The sequence below is a fragment of the Halichoerus grypus genome, chromosome 6, assembly GCF_964656455.1.
Source record: "Halichoerus grypus chromosome 6, mHalGry1.hap1.1, whole genome shotgun sequence".
Lineage (NCBI taxonomy): Eukaryota > Metazoa > Chordata > Mammalia > Carnivora > Phocidae > Halichoerus > Halichoerus grypus.
In genome coordinates this window covers 6,077,620-6,093,175 of record NC_135717.1, presented here as the reverse complement: position 1 = coordinate 6,093,175, position 15,556 = coordinate 6,077,620, and the positions used below count along the sequence as shown (strand labels likewise).

At 52.0% G+C, this 15,556-nt stretch overlaps 1 protein-coding gene across 1 annotated transcript in view; it reads right to left on the bottom strand.

Moving 5' to 3' along the window:
- The window catches only part of MYH16 (myosin heavy chain 16), a 59,945-nt gene that overhangs the window by 28,524 nt on the left and 15,865 nt on the right, over window positions 1–15,556 (bottom strand). Inside the window, exons 14-23 of the mRNA XM_036064887.2 lie at window positions 14,682–14,808; window positions 13,699–13,757; window positions 12,733–12,820; window positions 11,854–11,971; window positions 10,561–10,681; window positions 6,908–7,044; window positions 5,529–5,610; window positions 2,675–2,848; window positions 1,534–1,761; window positions 926–1,030 (exon numbers count right to left, since the gene is read on the bottom strand). Of these exons, the coding sequence (XP_035920780.2) occupies window positions 926–1,030; window positions 1,534–1,761; window positions 2,675–2,848; window positions 5,529–5,610; window positions 6,908–7,044; window positions 10,561–10,681; window positions 11,854–11,971; window positions 12,733–12,820; window positions 13,699–13,757; window positions 14,682–14,808 (1,239 nt within the window). The remainder of the gene's footprint in view (window positions 1–925; window positions 1,031–1,533; window positions 1,762–2,674; window positions 2,849–5,528; window positions 5,611–6,907; window positions 7,045–10,560; window positions 10,682–11,853; window positions 11,972–12,732; window positions 12,821–13,698; window positions 13,758–14,681; window positions 14,809–15,556) is intronic.

Genomic DNA, 15,556 nt, shown 5'->3' with positions numbered 1-15,556 from the left:
TATAGGGCTGTTGACTGTGAGCTCAGCGTTCAGGAACCCACAGTACGGACCAAATAGTGTCTTTCAACAGAAACATACATAAAACAAGGCAATGTATTGATTGTAATCAATACATATTATGTATTGAGTGGCCGATGAAAATGTGACCAGAGGCTTGCGGGAACCTAACCCTATATTTCCCCTTAAAACTGAGGTTCGGTGTTTGCTAATTCAGTGTTTGTGGTGACTTTATAGACCATGACTATCTCGAATAATGAGAATTGACTGTATTTATTATAAAAGGGGGCTCTGAGTTTGAAGTGGTTGAGAGTCACAGTCTAAGGGGAAGTATTTCTGGAGGCAACAGAGAGAGGTCCTTGGGGGACTTGTTGTGTAATCATGGTGTCAGCAAACATGGCGATGGGGGTCCACTGTCCGGCCCTGGGCCTCAGCTTGCTCTTTGTACCTGTGTCTCTAGAGCTAGGAAGTGGTCTGTGCCCCAGTCAGCAGTGGTGGCTGGTCAGAGCTGGCTCTGCGTTCAGGACCCTGAGCCCATAACACTTGAGTGGGTCTCCCCATGACAAGAGCTCATGCCCTTTGTTGCCGAGCTATATCAGGGTTCACTGTTGTGTCACTCATAGGGCACGTCTGTGCACCTCACTTCATCCTGGTGAGTCTGGGAACCATGCCTTCCAGCACACCTGGGACTCTCAAACTGTCCTAGTTTGGGTGATAAATTACAGGGTCGCCCCACTTACAACAAACCTGGGAGGACAGCAACAAGACATGACAACATCCACTTCACTGATGAGGAAACTGAGATTTTGGGAGACTCTGTGCCTTCCCTACGGGCCCCAGCTGAGGGGCAGCAAAGCCAAGATTTGAACCCGGGTCTTCAGTCTCCGAGCTCCACCTGCTCTGCCAAGGGCAAACCGGTGATGCCTACCTGGTGCAGCTCCTCCAAGGCCCTCTTCTCCTTCTGGAGCTTGGCGATGGAGTCTTCCCGGAGCGAGAGGTCCCCAGTCAGGGTGCGGACCTTGTGATCCAGGGCCTGGAAATGGGGGTGGGAGAGAGAGACAGGCCCTTAAGTCTGGGAACACCCTTGGGGGAGGCACTTGCTCTGAGAGAGGGGCCCTGCAGCTTGGCTATGGTCCAGAGTCACTTGGGAGCCTGAGAAATGCCAAGGCCCAGAGCACACTCCAGCCAACCACGTCAGACTCTTAGGGTGAGGGGAGCAGTGAGAGCTACCAGTTCAGGCCTTTGCTATTCAAGCCCAGTCCTCAGATGTCAGCGGTGTCTTAGAGACTAGACCCTCGGGCCCCACCAGACTTGCCCATCCGACGTGGTAGCACCAGCTACGTGTGGCTACGAGCACTCAGAATGCAGCTAGCTCAACAGCAGAACCACATTTTAAATTGCATCGAGCTAAGTTAATAGCCCCATGTGGCTGATGGCGAGGGTCCTGGGCAGTCCTACAGTGGGGACTCTAGGTGTGACCCCTGTAGGCTTCCCGGTTCTGGTGAGGAGTGTGGTCAGGCTCCAGGGCCTCCTCACCTGCTTCTCCTTCTCTGTCTTGGCCAGCGTGGTCTCAAGGCCCTCCAGGTCCCGCTTGAGGTCGCTCATCTCCCCCTCCAGCTTGCGCTTGGTGGCACTCAGGGAGGCCGCCGTGCCTTCCTCTTCCTCCAGCCGCTCCCGCATGTCCGAAATCTGGCTCTCCAGCTCCATTTTGGTCTTCATCATCTGGGTCAGGCGCTCCTCAGCATCTATCAGGTTCTCTTGCTCCTGGTGGAAGAGCGAGCACCCGTCAAAGGGGTCCCAAAGGGGTCCAGGCATGAGCTCCGAGCCCCATGCGATGTGTGCGACAAAACATCGTCTAGCAGTGCCGTCCCCAGACCACCAGCGGCATCACCTGTGAGCTGGTTAGGATGCCAAGTCACAGGCCTCACACCTGTTGCATTTAAATCTGCATTTTCACGAGATCCCAGTTAAGGTGTTGTTAGCAGAGGTGGTCCAGGAGAAGGGGAGGCCACTCAGGCTGCACCACGCTGGTAGTGCTGGCTCTGCCATCCCATCTGCTGAGCCCAGATGTGCCTGTGCTTCCGTCTGTCAGTGGGGCCTGGGCCATCTGCCCAAATGGCTCCCAGCGCTGAGTTAGCACTTTTGTGTTAACAAGCCATTTCCCATCCGCGGTTCCTCCTTATAACAACCCTGAGGGGCAAGCCAGGCAGATGTTACCATAAGCTACAGTTTAGGGATGAGGGAACTGATATTCAGAGGAGGGTGGGGTTGTCAAAGGTCAAATGGACAGGAAGGGGCAGAAGAGGGACAACCTGGGTGTCCACTGGGGTCTCCCCGAGATGGGGTCAGTGGTGTAGGACGACAACTGGCAAGAGTCGAGCCAGACCAGCTGTGTGACTTATGGTTCACGGCATAACATTATTGAAATTCAGTTTTTTGTCTGCACAATGCAGGAAATCATCATTGTGAGGCATAAAGGGGTAGAGCCCATGAAGGTGCTTCTATCAGTGGGTGGTTTTTTATCGCTGTGATCTCACTCGTACACGGCTTCTCAGAAGGCTCTCCAGCCCTCCCTCCCTCCCTGGGTCTGACTCTCAGTGACCCTGGGGATCCTGGTAGTTGCCAGGGCCCCCAGCTCCTGCTCCCTCCCTCCACTCCCCTCCAGGGCCTCACATACGGCCTGTAGCTGGATGGTGAGGTCGTTCTTCTCCTGGCTGAGCGTGGCCATCTTCTCCTCCAGCTCCTTTACCCTGTTTATCAGCTCCTGTGTCTTGGACATGGCGTTCCTCAGCTCCTCCTCCTTGGCCTTCATCTCCTCCTCTTGCCGAGCCACGTTCAGGAGCGGCTTGACCTGAGTGGTGAGCAACACCATACTGTGTCAGGGGCATGGGCTTTGCCGGGGGCTCGGTGGTGGGCTGTGGGGGCTCTGCCTCAGATGGGACCTCACACCCCCACTGGGGTGGAAAGCAGCTCTTGCAGCCGTGAGGTGGAACCCCTCCACAGATCCCCAAAAGCATCCCTAGCCTCCACAGAGAAGGCCCATCCTTGCTTAGGACCAATCCTCAGGGTGCTCTTTGACCCTACGAGACACCGAGTGAGGTGTTCCTTGGCATCTAGCCACGCCCAGTGCTTACATCTGTTCTGTAAATTGTGTGTGCTTGGGAGCCCTGGCTGAATTCAAGCTCTGGTTTCCCTTGCCTTTCTCCCTTACTGATTCCTCCCTCTCTCTGTCTATCTCTGCTTATGTATATTCTCAGTGTCTCTGTCTCTATCTCTCTGTCATGTGTAGATTCTTAGTGTCTCTCTCTGTCTCTCTCACTTACTTCTTTCATCTGTTCCCCTATGTGATCTTCCAGGCCTCCCACAACCCAGCCTCGCTCACCCTGCTCCAGCTCAGCTGGTACGTCCTGCCTCGTGGCCGCTGCCCCCCTTGCTCTCGGCTCTGTAGGGCTGGGCCTGCTTTGTCCCTCGGCCGGCCGGGAGCACCTGCTCCTCGGCAGCACCCACTGCACCCATCCGGACCTCTCTTCGCATTTGGCCCTTCTTACCCTGCATCAGTGCCTGGGTCCATCAGCTCGCTCCACTCGTACTCCTCTGCCCTGCTAGACCTTGAGCCCTTCAGAAATCTCCCTCGTGCCCTCTGTGTCCCTACAGCTCCGAGCGGAGCTGGCAGGACAGGCTCTCAGGGTATTTCCTGACCAATGGTTGTGGTTCTCCGGAGGGCAAACTCCCCGTGGAGATGGATTTGGGAGAAGGCATCACCTCTCTTGGAAGATGACAGGGATGCCTCATTGCCAGCCTGGGCTGTAGGGACCTGGGATGGCACGGTGGCAGGTCCATGTAAACACACAACTACGTAACCCTTTTTATTCCATGAAAGCCTCCCACAATGTGTTTTTTATTCCCCACCGATTCATCCTATCTGGCTTAAATAAGATTAGAACCTAATTAAAAACTAAGAGTAAAGGATTTTTATTTTATTTTACTCTTTTACTCATTGGAACAGGACCTTGCTCCACCGTGTTTAATTAGTGGTTTTACTTTCTAGTAAAGAACGGGAGGTTTCCAGGCTTTGTCTCCTCATCTGTGACCACTGGTATCCCGCCTGAAAGAATCTTTTTTTTTTTTTTTTTTTAAAGATTTTATTTATTTATTTGACAGAGAGAGACACAGCGAGAGAGAGAACACAAGCAGGGGGAGTGGGAGAGGGAGAAGCAGGCTTCCTGCCGAGCAGGGAGCCCGATGCGGGGCTCGATCCCAGGACCCTGGAATCATGACCTGAGCCGAAGGCAGACGCTTAACGACTGAGCCACCCAGGCGCCCCCCGCCTGAAAGAATCTTAAAGGCTGCTGGTCTGGAGCTTCCCAGGGGGCAACGCCAATACCAAGAGGGCAGATGAGATAGATTTGGCATTGCATAGAAACCTTTGATATTCATCATTACATAGTTACTTTAAAAATAACTTTTAAGAATAAGAAACTGAATGAATCATTTTTTTAAATAATTTTTTAAAACGGAAAAGAACTCGTCAAACCCACCATTTTGTGGATAATGCTTGCTTAGGACGAGAATAAAGCAAATAAGGATACAAGTTTCCTTTTAAAATAAAAATTTCAAAATAAAAAAGTGAGTTGACATAAGGAAAGAAGGTCTGTCATAGAACAGGTGGGGAAATGAGCGGTGATGACTGAACTCTGAGAAATGCTCATCTGGACTCCTCTGCCATCTCAGGCCCTTGAGGGGGCTGGCCTGTGTGGGTGCCTTTGGAGATGCAGACCTTACTCTCCCTCCTTTGAACCTGTGGCCAGCACTGTGTTAGAAAGCGCTTTCCCACGGGGAGGGGAAGGAAGCTTCTGCACAAGTCGTGGGGGCCGCAGGGCCAGAGAGAGGACCCACCCCTGCACACGGCCCCTGAGACATCACCATCCTCCATCCACCTGGGTCCTGAATGTGGCAGCCCTGCGTCCAGCCACGGCACGAGGAGTGTGCCCCCTGAACGGGGGCTTGAGGCAGGGATGCCATCACCCACTATGATTCCACCTGCATCAGGAGGATGGTTCACGGCCTCCTGCATTGGTTAAGGACAGGCTGGTTGCTTGGGGGTCCCGCAGCCCCACCACCTGGCTGACTCACTGCCTTCTCTGCTGTCTCAGAAGAACCTGAGAACTGGGAGGTCAGACCCCATGATTTCCTGAGGTCACTCCAGCTCTAAAGCTGAGCACTTCACTAAAGAAGTTGAAGATGCCTCAACATGCCCAGGGAGAGGTGCTGATAACCAAGCCCACTTTTTGTAGTGTGTGTCGGGGGGAGGCTCTCCATCCTAACAGGATGTTATTTTGAGGGATGAGATGAGGCGGGAAGACACACTGTGATTGTTCCTCAGGGATGAATTCGCCCCTGTCTGGAAGGAGGCTAGATTCCTCCTTCGACTCATTTTTGGACCTTGCCTGCAGCATCCTGTGGCCGCCCACCCAGGCCCAAGGCCCCCTGTCCCCCCACAGCAGCAGGCTGGCCTGGCCCCCGAGCCCTACCTTATTGTAGAGCTTCCACCAGCCCCAGAAACGCAGCTCCAGGAATTTGCGTGTGTTCCGCTGGATGACTTTCAGGCCGATTCTGCAAAAGGGAAGCGTCTCATGGATTAAAGCTTAGGTGTTGGGGCTTGGCTTCCCTGATGGAACGGTTCCTCCCAGACAGCACAAGGCCGAGACAGACCATTCATTTCTTCTTACGCTTCCCTTCCCTCTGCTCCCTCGCGGGAAATCACCCATTATTCTCTGCATCCTATCCATCTGCAGTCTCTGGAATCCACCTCCTTGTCCCTGGCACCTTGACCGGACTGTGATTTACTGAGGTCCCGGGTTGGGCTGGGCTGCTGTCCTACCCTCAGCCACTAACTGGAGTCCCTGCCTTCAGTCAGGGTCGAAGAGGGCCTGGTGGGTATCAGGAGCTCATTATTGCTGTTATTTGCTCATTACTGTTATTATTACTAATGCTATAACTAATACTACAACAAAGGGCCAGAGTCGACCAGAGGCCAGCCAAGGGAGCCTGAGCTCTTTTCTGAGAGAGACCGCTGGGAAACATGATTCCAGGGGCAAGGACTTGGAGTGAGGGCTTCTGGGTTCTAGTCTTGACTCTTTCCTCATGAACCGGGGCCAGGCCCTTCACCCTTCTGGCCTCAGTTTCCAGGGGGTGCTGGCCCTACCACATCCCTGTCATAGTATCATCACACGGATAAATAAGGGGCAGTGACCGGTAGGCTGTAGGAGAAGGATTTATATTAGGTGGTCCCTGTTAGGGGTTGAATTGTGTCCCTTTCCAAAAGAAACGCTGAAGTCCTAACCCCTAGTACCTGTGAGTGTGACCTTGTTTTGGAAATAGGGTCCTTGCAGATGTCATTACTTAGGTTAAGAGGTCATACTAGAGAAAGGGGGCCCCTAACCCAAGATGCCCGGTGTCCATATAAAAAGAAGGAAGCCGGTGTGGAGACGCAGACACAGAGGGAAGGCCTTGCAAAAACAGAGGCAGAGATGGGAATGATGTGGCCATGAGCCAAGAAACGCCTGGGGCCACTGGGACTGGAAGAAGCAAGAAAGGATCCTCCTCTAGAGCTTCGGGGGGAGTGTGGCCTGCAACAACTTGATTTCAGATGGCCGACCTCCAGAACCGTGAGAAAATACATTTCCACTGTTCTAAGGCGGCCAGGCTGTGGTGCTTTGTTATGGCAACCCTAGAAAACTAATACAGACCCCCAACAGGTTCTTTGGGCCGGCAAAGACACGGGCATCATCTCACTGCCCAGTGTCGCTAATGGAGCTGAGGCCTGTGTGTGTGGCGGGGTCCCTGGTCATCCCGTGTGGGTGAGCGTGGTCTCCGTGGTCCTGCCCCATTGGTGCTTGTGAGGTGCTACCTTCGTTCCAGCATCTTCTTGAACTCAATCCTCATAAGGAAACCCCGGAGGCGACACTGTAACATTGTCATGATCTTGGCCAGCCGCTCGTCCCGCATGTCCTCAAGCTTAGCCAGGATGCCGGCTCGGAAGAATACCTAGGGGAAAGACACACTCACCTGAAAATAGCCCAGCTATCACCGGTGGCAGCCACTTGGCAGGGAGTTTTAAATTCAAGCACCAGAGGTTCGGAAAGGTCCTTAAAAGTTAAGAGGGCCAGTCTGGTGCTGGTGGTTTGAGGCCCCTCGGGAACAGCTGGCCCCAGCCTCGACATCGCCAATAGCAGGACCACTGCCGGCCCCAGCGTCGGTTTCCCCCTGCCCTTGGCTCCTCCTGTGGGCCTTGCACTTCCTAGCTGGGTTACCCTGGACATGTCTCCTCACATCTCAGGGCCTCAATTCCTCATCTGTGAAATGGGGATGTTGATCCCTCCCTGAGGGTTGCTATAAGAATTAGATAGAGATATTGGGTGGAAAGTCTTGTATAAACTGCGAAGCTGTAAGTGAAAGGTGATAGATATTCATGATCCTTGCTGCTATGGCGACTGCCCAGCAGCCAGGGTGGCAAGGGGCCTGCCTTCTTTTACCACCATGCAAAACAGCCTTTGCACCGTCCCGGTCCCCCAGGGACCTGGGAGTGGGAAGAGGGGCTAGTGAGGGTGGGGGTGGGGTCGACTTTGTAGAAAGGATACAGGGTTTTACCAATGCTGCACAATTTCAGGCACCCAGCTCTGATGTGTGAATGGGACACATCCCCAGGAAAACAGGGCCAGCTTTGCAATGTGTTCGAAAGAGCAGGAAAGACCCAACCTCAGGGAAATGCAAATTAAGATCGCAAGGTACCAATCCCTCCTCCCTCCACCTGTAACTTTTAAGACTTCCGAAAAGGCAAGTGTTGGCAAGGTTGTGGATCAAGGTGAGTTGGTGCAACAGTTTTGGAAAGTGGTTTGGCATTCCCTTGTCAGGTTAGATGTTTGCACACTCCAAAACAGGCAGCTAGCCTCCTCAGCATTAACATATCAATCTCTGCCCTGGCTGCACATCGTTTCTGCCTGGAGGGCCTTGGAAAGATGCTGATACCTGGACATAGGTGATTTCAAACAATTTCTGGGGCGAGGCTCTGGCATTGGTATTTTTACCTCTCTCCAAAAGGATTCTAATGTACAGCCAAGGCTGAGAATTTCGTTCTAGAGAAACCCCTATGTAGCACCATGTGCAAAGATATTCAAAGTAGCATTGTTAATAACTGCAGGGGGGAAAAAAGTCAATTTCCAGGGCACCTGGGTGGCTCAGTTGGTTAAGCGTCTGCCTTCGCTCAGGTCATGATCCCAGGGTCCTGGGATCGAGTCCCACATCGGGCTCCCTGCTCAGCGGGGAGTCTGCTTCTCTGCCCCTCCCCTGACTGGTGCTTTCTCTTTCTCTCTCTCAAATAAATAAATAAAATCCTAAAAAAAACCTGAAAAAAATCAATTTCCAAGGAGAGAAGAAAGGGTAATTGTGGCTTGGCTGTCTGAGGCAGCCTCATATGACAATGACGATGAATGAATGTCATGTTCCAAACAACAAGGATGAATCTTGGACATACGATGAAGTATTAGAAGCATGTTACAGAAGGGTATATCAAGTATGAATCTTCCATGAAGCTCAAAACCAGGCAAAACCCGGGGCCAGATGCATATATGATAAAACTATTTTTTAAAAGACAGGAGGATGGTTAACATTCAGGACAAAGTTTACTCCTGGGGGTGGGGAGGAAAGAGAGGAAAGAGATGCAAAGATTAAGTTCTGGATTTTTAAGTGGGCTCATGGGTGGTTTTATTATTAGTATGTTTCATAATGTAACATCTTTTTGTAGGACATGATAGAAACTTCTAGAAGGATAGAAGGAGCCAGGAGACCTGTACCTGGCGTCAGCCTGCCTTGGATGTGCTATGTGACTTTAGCCAAGCCACTCTCCTTGGGGAGGCCTCGATCTCCCCTCCTGTTCAGTGGGAGTGCAGGACCCTGAGTCCTCCCAGCCCCGAGAGTCTGCGATTCCACATGTTGGGGCAGGGAGCAGAGCCCCCAGCTAATCTTTTATGTGGATGCTATGGATACCAACCGGAAAAGAATGGAAAAGAATGCTCCCTCTCCTTGCCTTCCTCCCCGACAAAAACCCAAAGAGCTAGCCATCATGGGGTTGAGACATTGGGCTTGATTTCATGAAATGTTTCTTGATATTTCACAATGGCTGCTCATTGAGGTGTGTCCTTTTAGGAGCAGTGAGGTGAGCATGTGGCTGGGGCTGGGGCCCACACGCGCCAACGATGGGGATAAGGGACACAGTTGACAGGCAGAATCATCCTGTTCTCTGTTCTAGCTCTGCCACCAGAAACTGCCTGGTCCTTGGGGAGCTAAGCTGTCCCCAGAATCCCCAGGCCTTTATCTGGACCCGAGGTTCCCAGTGCAACCCTTGCACAACCACAAACTGCAGTCCGTTTACCCAGCCAGTAGCTGTGTCACATGCTGGCCACGGCAGCCCCAGCTCCCCTTCCCGCGAGCGGCGTCATGGGACCCAAGGCCTGCTCCATCCTGCCTAGTTCTGTGGAACTGGGCACATCAGCTCCATGCCCCTGTCCCCGCTTCCTCAAGTTTCCCATCCTTCAAAGGTAGGGGTGGGGGAAGCAGCTGGTATTCAGTGATTCTGACAAAACCTGAAGTGTTCCTCTAAGTCAGTTTAGCTGTACACAGCATCTCTTAATTGTGAAGGAGGCCAAAGCTAATAGTTCTGGCAGATTCTACAGCAGCGTGAACAATTCTGCCAGCACTTACTACCAGAAGCAAGCTCCAGGGAGCTGGGGACTCTGTTCTGTTCACTGGTGTATCCCTAGAGCCTTGAACCGCACCTGGCACGGGAGGTGCTCTGCGAGCTTTGTCTAAGCGGCCAGATGTGTGGGATGCACACACAGCCTGGAGCATCCACGTGCTCCAGCAGGCCTGTGGGCTACACAGAGGCAGGCTTTGAGCCTGATGCTCCCGAATGCAAAGCTGGGACCCCTCCTGGGTCACCCTGGTTGTCATGCTGGGGTGCAGTCTGCTTGGGCAGCTGTAAATGGACACCTCGCACCATTAGCCCGGCTGGCCCTGCTGATCCCAACTGGACTCTGCAGGGCCAGGAAGTGGGACAGACACAGGGCAGCCCAGGCCCTGTGAGTTAGGATCAGGCAGCCTCTCTGAGTCAGCACCGACTCACCTGCCAGCTCAGGCCTGGAGCTTTCGGTGTGGGTGGGCTGGGATTATGGTGCCACCACACACAGCTTCATGCCCCAGTCAAACCCAGGACCTTGATTCTGATTGGGGCTCATACAGGTCTAGGAAATAATCTACCATTTATTAAGTACCTGTCTGAGCTGGGTTCTCACCCACATTATTGCTAATCACCTCCCAAATCCCATGAGATCAGCTGTATCAGCTCTCCTTTTTCAGAGGAGGAAACTGAGGCTCTCAGCAGCTGTGGGAGGGCTTCCCCAAGGCAGGTAGCTGGTCAGCAGCCAAGCTGGAATTCACCCCCTGAAGCCCACCTTCTGGGGACAAGGCTGGGTGGCATAGGGAGGGAGTGCCACCGGAAGACCATACCTTGGTGTGCCCGATTTTGTACTCATTCGCATCCAGGTCGATGGACCCGAGCAGCAGCTCTGAGGCCTTCTTGTTGTCTACGAATCCCTGAGGAATCACGTTGGGGTTGAGTACTTGGTACCTGGTGGGAGAGAGACAATGACAGTCATCATCATGCCCAAGCTGGTAGCTCAGGAAGCACATCCACGCAGCTGATCTTTGCGATGGCCTTGGAGTCGAGGGTTAGACCTGTTTTACAGATGGCCACAGCAGGCCGTGGGGTGGGACTGACAGGAGGCCTTGGAGAGCGAACGTTTGTGTGGGTCAGGAGTTCAGGAGGAGGCAGGTGCTCCTAGAAATGAAGACACCAAAATCTTTCCTTCCTGATCTTTCCTTCCAGGCATAGGAGAAGCAATTTTTCCTGACCTGCCAGCAGGTCCTTCCCTGTTTAGAGCCTTCAGAGGGCTTGGACAAGATGACCTCTAGTGACTTGTCCTGCTCCGTCCATCTGTGGTCATTTGTTCTAGCAGGTGGGGAGGGGGTAGAAGGAAAACAATGCCTAAGGTGGAGGTCTTAGATTGGGTTCCACCAGAAGCAGACCTTGAGACAAGGATCCAAGTGCAAATAGTTTATTTGTGGGGGGGCTGCAGGGTTGGGAAGTGGGTCAGGGAAGTCAATAAGAGGCATGTTATCAGATCAGTTATCACAATGGGCAGCTGGGGCTTAATGCTGCTGGGGGACACTGGGAACAGTGCTGTGCTGGAACCTGCAAGAGCCAACTGTGTGCATCTCTTCCCAACCCCACATTCAGTCATTCAGTGACGTCACATTGATGGCTCGAAATCAGCCATGGGAGTGTTTATCCCATGGAAATCCAAAGACACTATAAATCAGGGCTTTTAAATTTTTATTATTTTTAAAAATTTAACCTGGAGAGCGTATTGTTAGATCCTTATCTGGAAGCCAGTATAGAACATGCCTCATAGTTAGCCCACCAAGAAGGGTGAGGGAGTTGAAGTATTTCTACACCAGCTGTCCTCAGTCACTGGTTGAGGGCTGCTCCCTGGGGAGGCATTACTTCCTGAGACTTTCAGCCTGCCAAGTAGCAAAGCAGGCTCCAGAGCCAGAGAAGGCCCTCAGGCAAAGAAATGCAGGTTCTAGCAGTTGTAAGTCAGGCCAGAGCATACTAACGTAATGGCAGTGAGGTGGTATCTGCTGTGAGGTGTAGCATCTGCGACAACAGGACCATATTTCTCAGTTAGTCCCTGGAAACTGAGAACTGTAGACTCACGGTATCAGGGAGACACCACTCACCTCTGTTTGAACTCTGGGTACTGCATCCTGTTTGGGAAGCCCTTCCTGCAAATACGGATGCCTTCTAGGACTCCATTACAAGCCAGCTGGTGCATGATCAGGTGGGCGTCCACCACGCCTGCCAAGGGGGAGGGCACAGGATGCTGTCAGGACCCTCTGGTGGGGCAGGCTACTCCTTGCCACTGCAGAAAGCTAACTGAGCATCTGTGTCGCCAACCCCAGTCTCCTGTCATCACTGCCAGGGGGCCCCACAATTCAGCCGAGACCCAAAGGCCCCCCTGAATGTGACTTCCACCTGGTGCCCACTCAGCCCGAACACGATTTTTGCTTTACAAAGCAGCTAGAACATGATTTTTGGATGATCCATTTTTTAAAAGATTTTATTTATTTGAGAGAGAGAGAGAGAGTGTGTGAGCGAGGGAAGGAGCAGAGGGGGAGAAAGAGAGACAAGCAGACTCTGTGCTGAATACAGAGCCCGATGCAGGGCTCAATCCCAGGACCCTAAGATCATGACCTGAGCCAAAACCAAGAGTCGGATGCTCCACCAACCGAGCAGCCTAGGCACCCCTGGATGATCCATTTTTTGAGGGATCCTTTGGTGCCCTGCTTTGCCCCAATCATCCCTGGCAATTAAAAGTAGACTTAATTCATACCTGGCTCACAGTTTGTGCTCAACAAATGTTAGCTATTTTTATTAATTGTTACTGTTTTGGTGGGTCAAAATTGTCCAAGTTTGAAAAAATTGGTGGGAGGAGAAGGAGGCAAAAAAAGAGAGACGGTACTTCATACTTTAAAAGTAATTAAACTTCTTTAAAGCGGGGCAGGGCGGGGGGAACTTCATTTGAGCAAACACTAACTTCACAGAGCCCCATGATGTACCTGATTGCTTGAACTCGTTGGGCACAATACAGCGGACAAAATGGGGAGCGGTGCTGTGGAGGGTGGTCATCAGCTTATTCAACTGCTCCTGGGATGGAGGAAAAAGAAACAGAAGGACTGAGTAGAGCTCAGTATTGGTGTTGCAGGACACCCATGCTCAGCAGAGGTGTTTATTTAGAGTTCAATTAATTAAATTAAAATTTAAATTCAAACTGAGTTCTTCTGCCACACCAGCCTCTTTTCCAGTACCCACTCGCCACCTAGGGCTAGGGGCTATCATAATGGATAGCATCTTGGGCAGTGGCTGTCCTCTCAGAGGGACTTGCCTAAGGTGACATAGTTTTCAGTAAGCAGGGCCCTTCCTGACTCAGCGCTGGCTCATCATAGAGTCTCAGTACTAGAAGGAATCGTATGCCTGTGAGGAAAAACCCCTACCCATTGTTACCCTCCCCACTGGATGGTCCCTCCTCCTCTGCTTGGATACCTCTAATGAGGTAGCCTGCTCTGCCTTAGGGCAGCTAGATCCTTGGGAAATACTGAAATCTTTCTTTGTGCAACATCTCCCTGTTGGCTGCCCTTCTGCACTTTGGAATGTGTCCCCAGTCATGCCCCAAATCTGTAGAAGTTGTGATCAGCCCAGAAGATCTGCCAGCCAACTCTAGGGCTCAAGATCCTAGGCACTGATATGTCCATTGATACCACTCTCTGGATTTCAGTCTGAAATAACATGGTTGGACTGCACCATCTCTATGGATCTTTTCTGCCCTGAGGTCCTGTGGTTCTGTGACCCCTTCAGAAGGAAGCAAACTCCTCGAATGAAAGAGGCAGCCATAGGCATAGAAATGAAATCATCCTGTCCTGGGCTGGGAGGTGGCAGGCACACCACCACACCATTAGAAGGGAGGGTTTGATGGAGGGGAGGGTTCACTGGATGTAAAGTGGCCTGTGGGGCAGCCCCATACTCACCCTGTAGAAGTTGGAGACTGTCATGAAGGAAGACCCTCTCTTCTGCTTCTTGCTTCCAGCTGAGGAAGAAAGACAAGCATGTTTCATGTCAGAACACAGCATGGGGACAGTCAGCCCTATTAAGCGTTCTGTGTCAAGGAGATGCATTCTCTGGTTTAAAAAGGCTATTCTTGGGGGGCGCCTGGTTGGCATCTGACTCTTGGTTTCAGCTCAGGTCATGATCTCAGGGTCCTGGGATCGAGCCCTGTGTTGGGCTCCATGCTCAGTGGGGAGTCTACTTGAGATTCTCTTTCCCTCTGCCCCTCCCTGCACTCTCTCTCTCTCTCAAAAAAAAAAAAAAAAAAAGTCGTTTCTTGGGACAAGCTTAGGTGGGGCCCTCACACCAGGAAAGGGAGATCTACCAGGAAATGGGTGAATCGGATGACTGGCCTAATTGTCAAAAGGGGTGTTATGCTCTCCGAAGAGTGTGTATTCTTTTGTGATTTAGGGCTACACAAGAGGACACACTGTTCCCATTGTCTGGGAAGGAAGAGGAGCCCACAGACCATCTGGAGGAATTGCATATTGATGGTGAAAACATCTCTGAATTTGAGGAAATTTGTAGTACTTGCCCCTCTGAGTGGCGGCCACATTGGACAGCTCCCACCCTGGGGTGTTTCCCAGGGCTGGGCTTGGCCTTTGCCTCAGACAGAGAACAGGGAGCAGAAAATAAGGACACAGCATTTGGGCCTCAACTCTTCCAAAGCAGTATCACTCCACCTACAGGGGATACGGGCCCAGCGATCAATTCAGTTGATGGAATTTCCCAGAATGCATCTGCATCTTTCCATTGCACCATCGTCCATGGCCTACCTCAAGCAAGTTGTCATTCATTCATCCATTTAGCAAAAGTTGAATAAGAGAGTTTTGTTTCCTTATTTCCATTTTGGTCACTAAAAGGCATCAGTCCAGGGAGACTGTACACAACAAGGGGTTAGCTGTACCTGGAGCCTCCTCTTCTTTGAAGAGAATGGCCAGGAGTCCCAGGGATGATTTCTGGAACAAGCCCACCACTGTTTCATTCAGGGGGTCTTTGTTCTTCTCCAGCCATCCTGTGATGTTGTAACCCACCTGGAGGGGGGGCAAGTGCCAGTGGTTACCTTCAGGTCCAGACTCCGCCTTCCAGGTCCCACAGCCAGAATCTCTATCTACAGCTCAGCTTGCTCTGGGCTCCCAGGAGCAACCTTCAACCCCATCTCCGGGGGCTTCCATTCTTGACCTTTTCTGGAGTCCTGGGATGTCCCTGAACCACAGTATGAGGTAGAGTCCCTATTATCTGCTTTCTTGGGCATTCGCAGTTTGCCTGTTTAGGCCACCCTGTCTCCAAGCTTTTCTGACAAACCAGGACTCTCTAGCTACTCTCTGTCAGGCTGTGACCTCCTCTTGCATGTCTTGCTCTGCTGGCTACTCTGAGCCTGCCTAACCTCTGGCTCTTTTTCTACCCAGGTGGATTGATCTTCCAGGCTCAGCCCTTGCTGTGAGTGACTGGCCTTGACCAGCAAAATCCCAAGCTACATGAAGAGCGCCCTACAGGGTGTCTGATCTCTCCTTGCTCAAGGGCATGTATCCCCTGGCCATTGCCTAGTGGAAGGGGGGGCTCCATCCATCTAGAACTGGGGGCTCCCTGTGCTCAGGTAATTGGATATCCATTAATTTCTGCTTCCCATTTTGCCACATGACCCGAGCTGGAGAGGCAAAGAGGAATCACTTTTCAGATTCTCCCACTGAGCATAAGGAACTGAGGGAAGCAGATAAGAAGCCAAAACCTTTGGGCTTTCCTTCTCTTATATAGCGTATAGACGTTTATCACTGCCGGGCC